Below are 13,681 nucleotides of genomic sequence, written 5' to 3'. Positions count from 1 at the left end.
GAATACTCTTTGTGTGCCAAAAAAACAAAAATAACGACTTTTCAACATTGATGGGCCGATTTCAAAACACTGCTTCTAAGCTTTACGAATCGAATCCGTGATTCGGATCTCCAATCAAACAGCTAAACTGCTGAAATCACGTGACTCTGGCGCTCCGAATCGACTCGTAAAGCTCCGAAGCAGTGTTTTGAACTCAGCAAATATAGATATTGTTGAAAAGTCATTATTTTGTTTTTTTGGCGCACAGAAAGTATTCTCATCACTTTATAATATTAAGGTAGAACCAGTGAACTCACATGAACTGTTTCAAATATGTTTTTAGTAGCCTACCTTTATGGATCTTGAGTTACAATAGCATTGCTGTCTATATAGAGCCATCGGATTTTATCAGAATATCTTAATTTGTGTTCCGAAGATGAACGAAGGTCTTACGGGTGTAGAATGACATGATAGTGAGTAATAAATTACATTATTTTCATTTTTGGGTGAACTAACCCTTGGAGTTCTCTGAGCCGACAGGCGCCCCCTGCTGGAAGTATCTATTTTGTCTCAGCAGAAAACCATTTCGGCCAGTAAGATTTGCTGCTCAATGATCAGTGCTGTATTACTGTCCTCAGAAGCGCTATTGGCCACCCCTGACGTCAGGCTTAAATCCAGACTTGAGGTTTTGCGCAGTACAAACACATCCTGCCTCGCCAAACGTGACCTTCCCCTAATTTTGGAAGTGATTCACTGCAGTGCAGTAAGGGCAATATAGGTGTTCAATTAGTAGACATTGAGCCCTTTTTTAATTTAAATTTATTTGTTTTAATAATATTAGTATTTCTCACTGTATAAAATACATTTCACAGACAAGTTACGGAAAGGAAGATATTATTCACCAAGGGAGTTAAATGACAGAGTGCCAAAAGGAAGCATGTAAAACATATTTAACATGTATAACAATATAATATTTGAAGTGTTTATTAATATATTATTATGATTGCTATTATTATGATTGCAAATTCACAATACTGTACACGTACAGTAAGTCTAATCACAAAGCATGCATTTTGAATAAGTAACTGATTTACATTATAAAGATTTAGAAAGGCATTTGGTAAATTAAATAAAGCAAAGTAAAAGGGGAAAAAGAAGGGGGGAAAAAAAGGTTACATGAACCATCATTTCATTTTCCCACAATTAGGCCTACCTGATATTTGAAGAAAAAAAAAATGTAATTAAATGACGTTGTTTCTCACGTTTTCTGTTTTATAGACCAGAGTTAAGGATGTGTTTCAGCAGCAAATGTCAAGAAAGTACCATAGGCCTAGACTAGGTAAACCCAGCCTGATCTGCCGGCGATTTGATTTCGCCCGGCAACTCAGTCTGGAAACCCGTACATTCATTTCTGCTGCATCTGTTACACTTTTGCGGGAACCAATCACAGACTGGCTTATCCACCTTGCTCGCTATTGGCGGGTACAGAGCTCTTTCTATGGCTCTGGGTGGGTATAACATGATGACGTCTCTCGGACGACCGTCACTCAACGATGCTAAATGACTTCTTTAGTTTAGCAAACAAATCACTCGACTGGGTGTAAATACCACTCACTTTCATGATTTTTTGCACAACCTGCAAAAATTGCTTGATGCCATTGCTGCTTCTGCAAACCGCTGATCAATGCTACAAACCAATACAAACTAAACCTGTCTGGAGTTTTCACATCGCTCTGCAAAAGTATGTCACCCAGATCGTTGATCTGATTGGTTGAAGGACTATCCAATTGCGTGAATAATGCTCGTTGATCACGCCTCTTGTGCAGTAGGAAATATAGCAAACTCCCCAGACCAATGTTCAATTTTTAAATGAGCTTGGTCTGGTGATAGCCAGACAACCATAGGCCTACATCTGTGTTGTGTTTTGTGTTTTCTTTATTATCTAATTTTTTCTTATCACTTAATTTAAAACTTGTTTAATCATATGATTATTGTAAATTTCACGAATAAGATATAAAAGGGAATATCTCAATTACATATTTCATGAAGTGTTGTTGTGAAGCAGTTTGATATAACAATACTTATTGTATCTTAAACGTACACAAGTATTATTCAATAAACCATTTTATCATCATCATCATCATCATCATCATCATCTCTCAATCTTTTAGATGTCAAGGACCCTCAGACATGATCATCCTCATGCTGGAACTGCAATACTAAAATTTAAAAGGAATCTATATAGTTTCTTGTATAAAGACCCAATTACTGTGAATAATTACTATGTCAAAAATATGATTTGGAAAGTATTTAGTTTCTTTTACATTAAACTATTGTTAAATGTAGCCTATTATTTATTTGTTTATTCATTTACTTATTTTTATCTAGTTTTCATTTACTTGTTTATTTTAATATTTATTATTGATTTATTTTAATATTTCTTTATTATTGATTTATTTTAAAAACCCTAGACGGACCAACTATCACAGGTGACCATAAATAAAAAAAATATATATACAGTAGGCCTATAGACCTACTCACTACTTATTAAATTTATTTTAGAAAACTCAGCAGTGTTTGTTTCATTACTAACTTATCTGGGAAAATTTGGATTGGATGAGGTAAATGCACGGCGATGTCAAATAAATGATCTTGTTTTTACGTTTTGTTGTTCCCACTCGCGCTATATTTGCTCTGTTCTAGACAAGAGGTTCTTTTATTGCTTGTAAGAAGCAGGTAACGTGTAGTGTCACTCAGATGCCAGAAGGGGCAGTATTTTCTCACCTTGCAAAGGAAATAAAAGCCAAACTCCGCCAACCACGGAAATCCGGTCACAGCCATTTTAGAGTCAAATCCGCGCGGCGTGTTAGTTTCGACTCTCCCGAATGGTTCGTTATTTCCCCTCTAAATCTCGATAGAAACCGTCTTTTTTTGCATAACATACTGCAGTAGAGATAGTGATTCAAGATGAGCTACGGCAGACCTCCGCCCGATGTCGAGGGCATGACTTCTTTAAAAGTCGACAATCTGACTTACCGAACGTCCCCTGAAACGCTGCGGCGGGTTTTCGAGAAGTACGGCCGAGTCGGCGACGTCTACATCCCGAGAGACCGATACACGAAAGAAAGTCGTGGCTTCGCCTTCGTCCGTTTCCATGATAAGCGGGACGCGGAGGACGCAATGGACGCCATGGATGGCGCGCTGCTGGATGGGCGCGAGCTGCGCGTGCAAATGGCGCGATACGGGCGCCCGCCAGATTCTCACTACAGCCGCCGTGGAGCCCCTCCGAGGAGGTACGGGGGACATGGACGGAGAAGCCGCAGGTAGGGACTTTAATGTCCCTTTCCTATTTTAATATCGCCTTTTTAATTTGCTATAGGCAAATAAATTACTATATGTTCGAAGTTCAAATTTGAGGCCCTTAGGCCTCAAGCTACTGAAAACAACACGTGTTATAAACCTTGTAATGCTTGTAAATATTTCGTCTTATTACGTATTTCTCTTTAATTTATTGAGGTTGTGTTTCAATTAGTTCTGTTTTGTTAACTGTTGGTATAGTTGCGTCGTAACTATGGCGTAGTAGCAAACAATTGCTCAATTACTTGTGAATAGTCCGATTCGCGAACCAACGGTTCTTTTGAGTCGGATCTTTTCAGTGAGTCTATTGTAGCCGTTGAAAAACCCCAGCGGTTTTATCACAACACTTGTCCTTTTAATAATAATCAACAAAAATTGCAAGGGATAACTCATATTTTATAGTTTTATTATTTATATAAGTTTTTTTTTTTTAAGCCAACCATTTGAAAGAACCGATTCGTGGAAATGAATCGAACTCTCTATTATGCTACGAGTTTCCCGTGTTATTATAGTTGAATGACTGGTTTTGGCAAAGACCATAAACCTTCGTAATTGTTTTGTAATGGATTCATGTACATAAACTTTTTTTTTTTTTTTGTATTCACATTTAAATGTTTATGGGCTACTCATCTATTATTAGGAATTTAATGGTCTTTTGTGGTTTTTTTTTTTTTTTAAACTCTTTTAGTCTAACTTGTACATTTTAATGTTTGTTCCTAGCCGTAGTCCTCGGCGCAGGAGGCACAGCAGGTCCAGGAGCAGGAGCCGGTCCCGTTCCCGTAGCAGATCTCGTTACAGCCGATCCAGGTCAAGGTCCTACTCCCGTTCCCGGTCTCGGTCCCGTTCCAAAACCCGCACACCACGCAGAAGCAAGTCCAAATCAGCTTCCAGGTCCCGCTCAAGGTCTAAGTCCAAGTCTCACTCCAGGAGTCCTACTCCCAGATCAAACAAAGGATCCAAATCAAGATCCAGATCGAGAAGCAGACCCAAGTCGCCAGAGGATACTGGAGCCCCTGCTGAATCGTGAAATGTAGGTGAGTCTAATGCTCTGTATAGATGATTACTAATTTTATTGCAACTGGGGGCATTTCTGTCATCCAATAATTCTAATGACAAGTGTCTTTCAGTTCTTTTTTTTTTTTTTTTTTTTTGGTAAATATCCTAAATCCTAAACTTGATTTTGAGCAGAACAGCTTATAACCCCCTTTTAACTCATGCCTTAAGTGGGGAAAGTGAAGGCATGTATTTATTTTACTGACATAAAATGGCTGCTTTTAAATTTGAAAGATATATTGTACGTTTCGCCACTCTCTACTTTCCTCTTTCATCAAGTCCTTCAAGACCTCTGCAGATGAAGCAGAACGGTAGATATATAATCTTAATGGAGGTGTCAGGTTTTACCCGTTTAGTAGCTGTTATTCACAGCATCTGTCTGGTATCTCTGAATCTGCATGACTTTTTTTAATACACACACTAAACCTCACATGGATATTTGATTTGGAGCTGTCTTGGGTACAAAACCGTAAGTATGTGTTTGTTTTGAAACGTGTACCAGCCAAAATCCATTGATTTCATCTAAATGTGGAATTCTTTCCTCCAAGCTGCTGATTCCTGTTTGCAAAAGAGGAGTTTGGGGCAGTTTGAGAGCAGTTAGTGTGTGATCCGACCATTGGCTGCCTGCTGCTGATTGGCGGTTGCTATGGAGCAGGTCGGTCTCATTGAGTGTTGAGGTGGTGTTGAGGTACGTCTGCAGGACAATGGACTGAGACCTTTCCATCATCCTTGTCACAAACTCATGTCTATCGTGGCATAGGCAAAAATGGGATGGATACGGGTGTGTTCTCAGAGCCAGACTTTAAGCTGTCAGGCTGCTGGGTGTCTGATATGGGCCTAATTAACTTATTTGGCCATTTAATACTATTCTAACCGACGGTAAATGAGATACCTCAGCTTGCTGACACTTAAAGTGGCTTTGAGAAGTTCATATTTCACCCTCAGGTTTGTTGGCTCTCTTCCCTTGAGGTTTCTCGCAGAACAAATACCAGGTACACAAGGTTTCTTGCAGAACAAAAACCAGGTCCATAGATTCATGTAAATCTGGTTAGTTATTTGTGTGGAAAGAGTGCCTGTTTGTTCTGTGTAACTGATGACCAAAGTCAAGCATTGCGTAATATGCAATGCTTCGTTTTATGGCGATTTATTGTAGAGCCTCCTCTGCTCTAATGCTCTTTGAAACTAACTTTATTATTCTTTTCTTCTAGATGATGTCAACTGGTTGACTCTTTGAGGATCGCATCGAACAGATGTCCGTCTGAGGATACCCAAATTATCCATATATCAGACCGAAAGGTTATTGTAATTTGGTCTAAATCTTTTAAAATGCTTGTTTCTGTTGCCCACAATTGTTTTGTATCATACATTTGAATTCTATGTGATATTAAATGATCTTTATGCCTAAATGGGGCTACTAGTTGAAATCCCTTCTCATTTTTGGTAGTTTTGTTTTTCTTTTTCTTTTTTTTTTTACTTCATGTTATTGAAACTCCCAGACCATAAAGTAAGTTCATTTTAATCAGGTTTTTTGTTCTTAATAAACATTAATGGACAATTTATTTTGAATGTTGTGCATATTTCTTTGACCCTAAAGGACTGGGTACCACAGACTGTAATTTGGCCTCTTAAGAAATCTTACTATGTAAAACCATAACATAATTGCTAACCAAGCAGATGTTATGGTTTAAATGGGAAATTTCACAACATGATTCTAATATTCTCTCTTGTGTATTTTCTATGCACTAGGCGCAGTTGCATAGCAGTTGAGTTTTGCTGGTTAGCTGTTAAGGTGGCGTGTTGCGGTGCAGAGTGCTTGGCTGTTTCCAGTATTCTCCTGATTGCTCCTGTAACACCTTGATTTGACTGATTGTTTAAATTTGGCTGTAGCGCTTTTCTTTTTGCAGAAAGATCCTGTGCAAGTCCTTTTGTGAAAACCCATTATAAGGCAGATATTTAAGCTTTTCACATCTCCGGAAGAGTTCCATAATTTGTGACATGCTCAATTGGTCATAATATTCATGTGAATGATAAAGGTTTTTTTTTTGAGCATGACTGCATTTTTGCGCATAGCTAATTCTTTACTGGTCTGTTAGTCTGGTGTAAATGAGCAAAAGAAACCCTCCATGAAAAAATAAATTGCTTATACAAAAAGTATTGGTACTCCTGTGATCTCATTCATGGATTCAGAATAAATGACACTTGAAAATATCTATACCTCAGTTTACTTGGATATGTTTCTATAAATGTCAGCTTATTGAATTAGAAAAGGTTAAAGACAAGTCAAATGGAAATCAGTAGTGTGCTAATAAAGTTTCTCAGTCTGCATGAAATGAATTCATCCTAATTTAAGTGTACAGATTTTCTGCAAACCATTTCTGTGTATTTTTCATATTTAAATGGTTTGACCTCCAAGGTTTAATCAAAATATAACTAGACCTGCCACTTAAAATGAGACTTCAACAATCCTTTAGGCACTGTCCCAAAGGACACCATAAATAGTTTTGTGACATAATGGCACATCAATGTGGGCTTGGCAAAAGTGCACATCGGCCGCATATGGAACACTACATTCTTGTGGACTTAAAGGATGTGCACGCAGCAGCCATTTTTAAGTGCACATGAAATGTGCTATTTGGGACAAGTCTGCTTAAACTATGCATGTTCACTCATCTTCCTCCACTTTTGAGTGCAATACCCACTGCAATTTTTCTTTATCTGTTAAACAAATGTTACAATGCAGAAAGAGAGGTCTGTTGCTGTTTCATTGTGACTTTAATATCTCAATATGTACATGAACCACAAAAGTGGCTATTGAAAAAAAAAAAAATTGTTTTATTTGAATGTTTTTTTGTGTAAGTAACAAACAATTCGCCTGGGTCACTTGTGACCAGACCAGTTCTAAAATACTGACATTAAACCTACTGCTGTTATGTCTGGTTACTAATTGTGCTTATTGCACATGTGTGTAAATGTGGACTAATATATATATATATATATATATATTTTATGAGTTGAAAATTAGTTTTCTCACTTAAAACCTCTTTCAGCTATTTGATCACTATCTCTAGAGTATCTATCCTATGATTTAATCTTTTCATTGATCCAGTCAATGAATTTGGTGACACGGGCATAGACACCTGGCCTGTTCTTCTTGCCACAGCTGTCACCCCAACTCACCACACCATAGATGTAATGAGTATCATCCTTCTCACAAACCAGGGGTCCACCAGAATCACCCTATAAAATAAAAAAAATAAAGTTAATACATACTCCCCCTGTTTCAGACAAGGCTTAAGCCTAGTCCTAGACTAAAATGCATATTTGAACTGTTTTAACTCAAAGCAACTTGTACTGACATATCAGAAAATATGTCAGTGTCATTGTTTTGTCTCAAGATGCACACCAGTAATGTTTTTTTTTTCTAAGGCACGTTTATAAAAGCTACTGAAATGCCTTAATTCTGTGTTTGATGTAAACTTCATTAAAGACATACCTGACAAGAGTCAGTCTTTCCTTGCATATATCCAGCACACATCATGGAATCATCCATTCTGTTCCCATAGACATTACGAGACATACAGCGTTTCTGAGAGATCAGGAGAACTTTGGCATTCAGCAGCTGAGGAGAGGTAGCATACTCTGGAAGAAAGGGTAATGGATGAGACAGTAATAGTCTCAGTAGAGTTGAATGTCTAACAGTGAAAATTGAATCCAGGCACACCTTTCTCAGTGGCTCCATAGCCTGATATGGTGCACTGTGTTTCATCAGGGAATGAATCAGTGGGGAGACATGCTGCCTTAACAGAACTGGTCTCATTGGCGCACCGTCCATTTATTGACTTTAGTTTCAGCAGGGCTGGCATAGATGAGAAACAAAAACACTGTAAAGTGTACATAATTGATTAGAAAAAAAGATGTCAATACTACTATAGCAGGGTTCTCAACTCTGGACCTTAAGGTCCACTTTCCTGCAGAGTTTTGCTCTAACCCTAAACAAACACACCTGAAGAATTGAACCAAAATCTTCAGGATTACAAAGTTATAGGCTGGTGAGTTTTATCAGGGTGCTAAACTCTGCAGGAAAGTGAACCTTGCGGGCCAGAGTTGAGAACACCTGTATGATTTTCACAATGCGCTTATCCTGGGTTGTCATCTTTTTAAACCCCAAGGTAAAACAATGTTTCATGTGTATACTTTTTAAAGACATTTAAAGTCACTATTTAAAGTTGGCATGAAATGAAAATTCACCCCCATTCCTATTTTGCTAAATACGTTATTGATCTTAAGGCCCGATTAAACCAAGGATTATAATGCTACGTTCCAGGCAACCCGTAACCCCTGTTTTTCCAGCCTTCTACCCGTGAAAGTGCACTGGAACGACAGTCAACCCCGTGACTTCCCACCCGTGAACTCGTACTAGATCAATGTACTCCCAGTTCTGCGGTCTGACGTCACATAGCCCGCGAAAAAACAATGACAGCCCCTACAGATGCGGTGTTGATGCAAGTGCACGGTAAAATAAAAGGTATAACAGCTTCTCTTGCCTTATGCACCATTTTTCCTCCTCTGTTTCCCTCAAATAAGCAAGGAGTAAGCACCTTTGGTGATAGAAATAATTGTAAATGAGCATAAGCCCCGTAAGGTCCGCAATGCTGGTTTGTTTACACTCAGGCAGTTTGGCGTGACTTTCCTGGAACGCTACAAAGTCGTGAGTCGTGGTTTGAAGTCGTGACTTACGGGCTCAAAAACCTGCCTGGAACGCAGCACAACTATAACAATTAGAACTGTAAAGTTTTAAGTGTACGTTATAAAAACTCTGTCAGCCAATCAGAATCAGAGCTTGAGCATCTAAATTGGCAGACTACATAAATGTCATAACTTGATCTTCCGGTAAAACGTCAAGGCCTCATTTTGGTGACATATGACAAAATTCTCCAATTATTTAGTCCGGTGGTTCTCAACCAGGGAGCTAGAGCCCTCTTGGGGGCCTCAACAAGCTTCCAAAGGGGCTTCAAGATGACTTAAAAGTCAAAAAGTATGAGATCCACTGATTTAGTCTGCTTAAACCACACTTTTTTTACAATTGACTGCAACCTCGCATTCAGATAAACAAACGTTTTATTCTTACAATTATAATCCGACAGATTTTTCGATAACAAGCGATACAACCCATTATTAAAACATGTCACATGCTGTGTTCATCCAATCAATGATATTGACACTGCAAATAAGAAAGTTAAAATCGGATTTATGAATATACAATCCATAAACTCAAAACTTAAATACAAAGGATTATTTCCTAACGGAGGTTGGTTGGTTTTCCTTTACCATAACTGGTACAGACAGACACGTATTTACTTGAACAGTGAATCACTGACCTATATCGTTATACAGGGCTTCAGCTGTCTCTGTATAGTTCTCATGAGCAATGATTTTCTCCACCTCCAGAAACTGTTTTGCAGGGTCATCTTTCTCCAGGTTCACACCACCCATCTCCAGCCTTACCTCCTCATTCTCATCACTGCCATGATCATGCAAACATAGTTTATCAAAGTGACATTTGTTGCATATGAACTTTAAAAGGCTAAACTAAAGTGAAAAGTGGTCCTTAACAATCACTATCAATAATATTAGTAACTTAAAGACACCATGAAATCAAAATGAGGGTTTGTGAACATTGCATAGACCAGGGGTGGCGAACTCCGGTCCTGGAGAGCCTCAGTCCCGCAGAGTTTAGCTCCAGCCCTGATTAAAAACTCACTTGCCTATAGCTTTCTAGCAACCCTTCAGACCTTGATTAGCTTGTTCAGGTGTGTTTGATTAGGGTTTGTGCTGAACTCTGCAAGACTGTGGCTCTCCAGGACCGACTTTAGCCACCTCTGGCATAGACCGAATGCAACAGTAACCCTAGATGCCCAACTTACATACAGTGAGCAGCAGTTAGGACCCAGCAGGAGTCAATCAGGGTTCCTCCACAGTTGTGGCTGAAGGTTGCATTAGAGCCCTTGGGCCGGACCTGAAATGAAACCTGCCAGGGATGCGCTTCAGGCAGGGACTTCTTCCCACCAAATATCCTTGGGGATATCATATTAGTTTGAGTCTTTCCACATTCAGAAAATTCCAGTTTTGCAATGGTTGTGGAGGGTTTTCCTGGTTCTGTGAGAGTTTTATAAAGAAGTATAGTGGTAAAATTAACAAACTGCTTGAGCAGGTAGAAGAATGTTTCTGTGTTTACATTTATATAAGAGAGAACGTAGAAAGAAAATCTGTGCCTGGTTCAGAACACGGCTTGACGTTACAGTAATCCCACCGGAGTTTGCCCGTCTCTTTCACAAAGCACCAGGGTTCCCGGTCTCCATCCGGATTTCTTAAAGTGACAAAGATAATGCGTAAGATGACGTGTGATATCAGAATTCATTGGGAGTTTACTAGGAATTCCCTGAATTGTTACCTGCAGTAATTGTGGGCTCCAATGCTATCATTGCCTTCAAAATCCTTGAAGGGAATACGATAGTAGTTCCAGGGTAAACATTCCATTCCTTCCACAGTCTCACTGACAAAACCTCTGTATGATTCCCCATTCCCTTCATAGCAATCATTTGGTCCTGAATACAAAATGAAATACAACACCTGGCATATAACATCTGGCATTACTAAACCTATACCTAATTAACAGGGTTATGTAAAGTAACAAATAGATTTGGCATAAAACATCCACCTCATTATTCAATGCAGAAGTAAGCTATTTTCTGTGAATATGCGAGACTTCAGATTAAATTTGCTGCTAATAGGTAAATAACTATAAGAACAACAACTACAAACCAGAGTGTTTCTGATTATGATAATGGATTAAATTAATATGATAACAACCAGTTTGCAATATAAAGCAGTATAATGAACAGTTTTTGTACAGGTAAAATTAGAATCCAGACACATTTGGGTTACAAATGGCCATGCCAGCTCTTGCTTTAAAAATAAGGTGGATAAATAAAATAAAAAGATTTAGCAAAAGTTTATTACCAACTTGGCAGAACTTCCCAATGTAATCTTCAGGACATTTGCATGTAAAACTGGCTCTTGTTCGGCCTTTAACACACTTTCCTCCATTCAGGCATGGACTCGGGTCACACGCAGAGGCTAATATTGCAAACATAATAAGCATAAAAGCAATTAATAAGACAAACTGAATTAGTTTCAAGAAAACAAATAGCAATTCACTACAATCTGACTTAAAGGGTTAGTTCACCCAAAAATGAACATTCTGTCATTTATTACTCACCCTCATGACGTTCCACACCCGTAAGACCTTCATTAATCTTCGGGACACAAATTAAGATATTTTAGTTCAAATCCGATGGCTCCGTGAGGCCTTCATAGTGGGTAAATGTCACTTCCTCTGTCAAGATCCATAAAGGTACTAAAAACACATCTAAATCAGTTCACGTGAGTACAGTTGTTCAATATTAATATTATAAACCGACGAGAATATTTTTGGTGCGCCAAAAAAAAACAAAAAAAAAAACGACTTATTTAGCAATGACGATTTCAAAACACTGCTTCAGGAAGCATCCGATGCTTCATGAAGCAGTTGAAATCGGCCATCACTAAATAAGTCGTTTATTATTTTTTTTTTTTGGCGGACCAAACATATTCTCGTCGCTTTATAATATTAATATTAAACGACTGTACGCACATGAACTGAATTAGATGTGTTTTTAGTACCTTTATGGATCTTGACGGAGGAAGTGACATTACTCCCTATGAAGGCCTCACGGAGCCATTGGATTTGAACTAAAATATCTTATTTTGTGTTCTGTAGATTAATGAAGGTCTTACGGGTGTGGAACGTCATGAGGGTGAGTAATAAATGACATTATTTTCATTTTTGGGTGTACTAACCCTTTAATGAAACCTAGGTTAGTGAATTCATTCATAAAAACAGCTCAACTCTCATCTTTACTGCTGAAAGAAACACTTTGAAAGTAAAATTTGTTTTACTTCAGAAATTAGAGACAGAGATGCTCACCTTTATTGCACTTAGTGCCCAGATAGGGGGGCCAGCACTTGCATTCATAAAACGGGGCCTCTTGAGTTCTGACACAATCACCATGACCACACTTCACTTTCTTACACACGCTCCTCTCTGGAAGATCCGCACATAAAGACTCAAGAATGATACACACGCTTACTGTTTATTATTATTATTATTATTATATTTTTGGGTGCAGTTAATATAGAGCTCACCTTCCTGACACTTTTTGCCAATGTAAGGCTCTGGACAGATGCATTTGAATCCGCCATTCTTTCGGAGCTCACAAACTCCATTGTTCTGGCAAGGATTTGGATCACACGCTTCTATAGAACATGAACATGATCAACGTACATATGTTTGTGAGCACCATACTGATCCCCTTTAATATTAATATTTGCATTGTCTACTTATGTTTATCCTTGCCTGGTTCATCTAAGAAGGAAAAAATCCAATCAATGGTGTCATTAATTTCAGCTGAAGATAGCGATAGTTCCTCTGTGTCATTAACAGCATAATCATACACTTCTGTCAAGGGGGCGAGAGAGAAATAATAATGATGTGAGTATGCTGACAACCTTGGGAAATACATACATGGAGACCAGACAATATTTCTCACCATCAACGAGTTCGATAGCCAGGTTGACAAGGTCGTCCAATAGAGCCTAAAACAATTGACACAAATTCAGTTAAATAGCAGTGTAATATCTCATACATTAAACATACAAGTTTAAATATTTCAAAGCATTTTCATATGGTTACAAACCGGCGCTGCGTGAACTGGTAAAGTGAGGCCAGACAGGCCTACAAGAAGCAGAATCACTGGAAACATGATTTCAGGAGTAATAGATGCACAATCCACTAACGCAAAAGTCACTGATCTTTTTTCTGTGAGCAGTAAATATGTTGACCTGTATGTGGATGATCCCTGGACCCTTTTCTCTGCCTACTATCTAGCAATCATTACCGAACAGCATTGATTTCCTGTGTTATGGCCAGTGAACCACAGATAGGCCTATGCAGCAGATCATCATATTAGAATGATTTCTGAAGGATCATGTGACACTGAAGACTGGAGTAATGATGCTGAAAATTCAGCTTTGCATCACAGGAATAAATTACTTTGTGAAATATATTCAAATAGAAAACAGTTATTTTAAATTGTAATAATATTTCACAATATTACTGTTTTTACTGTATTTTTAATTAAATAAATGTAGCCTTGGTGAGCAGACGAAACTTCTTTTAAAAACATTAAAAATC

The 13,681-nt window shown here is 38.3% G+C and overlaps 2 protein-coding genes across 14 annotated transcripts; one reads left to right on the top strand and one right to left on the bottom strand.

Annotated features, from left to right (window-relative positions):
* Positions 1-2,805: 2,805 nt before the first annotated feature.
* srsf2a (serine and arginine rich splicing factor 2a) lies at positions 2,806-6,540 on the top strand. 13 transcript variants are annotated; one of them, XR_010892628.1, is made up of 5 exons: positions 2,806-3,302; positions 4,057-4,370; positions 4,938-5,044; positions 5,598-5,685; positions 6,136-6,540. XR_010892628.1 is itself a non-coding variant. In XM_067368951.1 (3 exons), the coding sequence occupies exons 1-2, from the start codon at positions 2,947-2,949 to the stop codon at positions 4,361-4,363; spliced, it is 633 nt and encodes a 210-aa protein (XP_067225052.1). In that variant the 5' UTR covers positions 2,806-2,946; the 3' UTR covers positions 4,364-4,370; positions 4,938-5,813. The 13 variants fall into 13 exon arrangements, 5 of the variants coding, with proteins under 5 accessions (XP_067225052.1, XP_067225051.1, XP_067225049.1 ...); XR_010892627.1 differs by having other exon boundaries at positions 4,938-5,077; XR_010892629.1 differs by lacking the exon at positions 4,938-5,044 and having other exon boundaries at positions 4,057-4,366.
* habp2 (hyaluronan binding protein 2) lies at positions 6,418-13,340 on the bottom strand. Its single transcript, XM_067368946.1, has 13 exons — positions 13,185-13,340; positions 13,038-13,083; positions 12,845-12,946; positions 12,634-12,744; positions 12,416-12,532; positions 11,410-11,526; positions 10,841-10,994; positions 10,662-10,756; positions 10,314-10,545; positions 9,768-9,910; positions 8,111-8,245; positions 7,883-8,028; positions 6,418-7,626 (listed from the first exon to the last, which is right to left on the bottom strand). Exons 1-13 carry the CDS (start codon positions 13,248-13,250, stop codon positions 7,468-7,470), a joined length of 1,623 nt encoding a protein of 540 aa, XP_067225047.1. The 5' UTR covers positions 13,251-13,340; the 3' UTR covers positions 6,418-7,467.
* Positions 13,341-13,681: the final 341 nt, after the last annotated feature.

This window comes from Chanodichthys erythropterus, chromosome 19 (assembly GCF_024489055.1).
Source record: "Chanodichthys erythropterus isolate Z2021 chromosome 19, ASM2448905v1, whole genome shotgun sequence".
In the NCBI taxonomy this organism is placed as follows: domain Eukaryota; kingdom Metazoa; phylum Chordata; class Actinopteri; order Cypriniformes; family Xenocyprididae; genus Chanodichthys; species Chanodichthys erythropterus.
This window is presented reverse-complemented; position numbering and strand designations above follow the sequence as displayed.

Coding starts and splice junctions, on each gene's coding strand:
- srsf2a (XM_067368950.1), top strand. CDS start 2,947: ATGAGCTACGGCAGACCTCCGCCCGATGTCGAGGGCATGACTTCTTTA. Junction 3,303..4,056: donor CATGGACGGAGAAGCCGCAG/GTAGGGACTTTA, acceptor GTTTGTTCCTAG/CCGTAGTCCTCGGCGCAGGA.
- habp2 (XM_067368946.1), bottom strand. CDS start 13,250: ATGTTTCCAGTGATTCTGCTTCTTGTAGGCCTGTCTGGCCTCACTTTA. Junction 10,546..10,661: donor CAAGCCGTGTTCTGAACCAG/GCACAGATTTTC, acceptor AAACTCTCACAG/AACCAGGAAAACCCTCCACA. Junction 7,627..7,882: donor GAAAGACTGACTCTTGTCAG/GTATGTCTTTAA, acceptor TTTATTTTATAG/GGTGATTCTGGTGGACCCCT.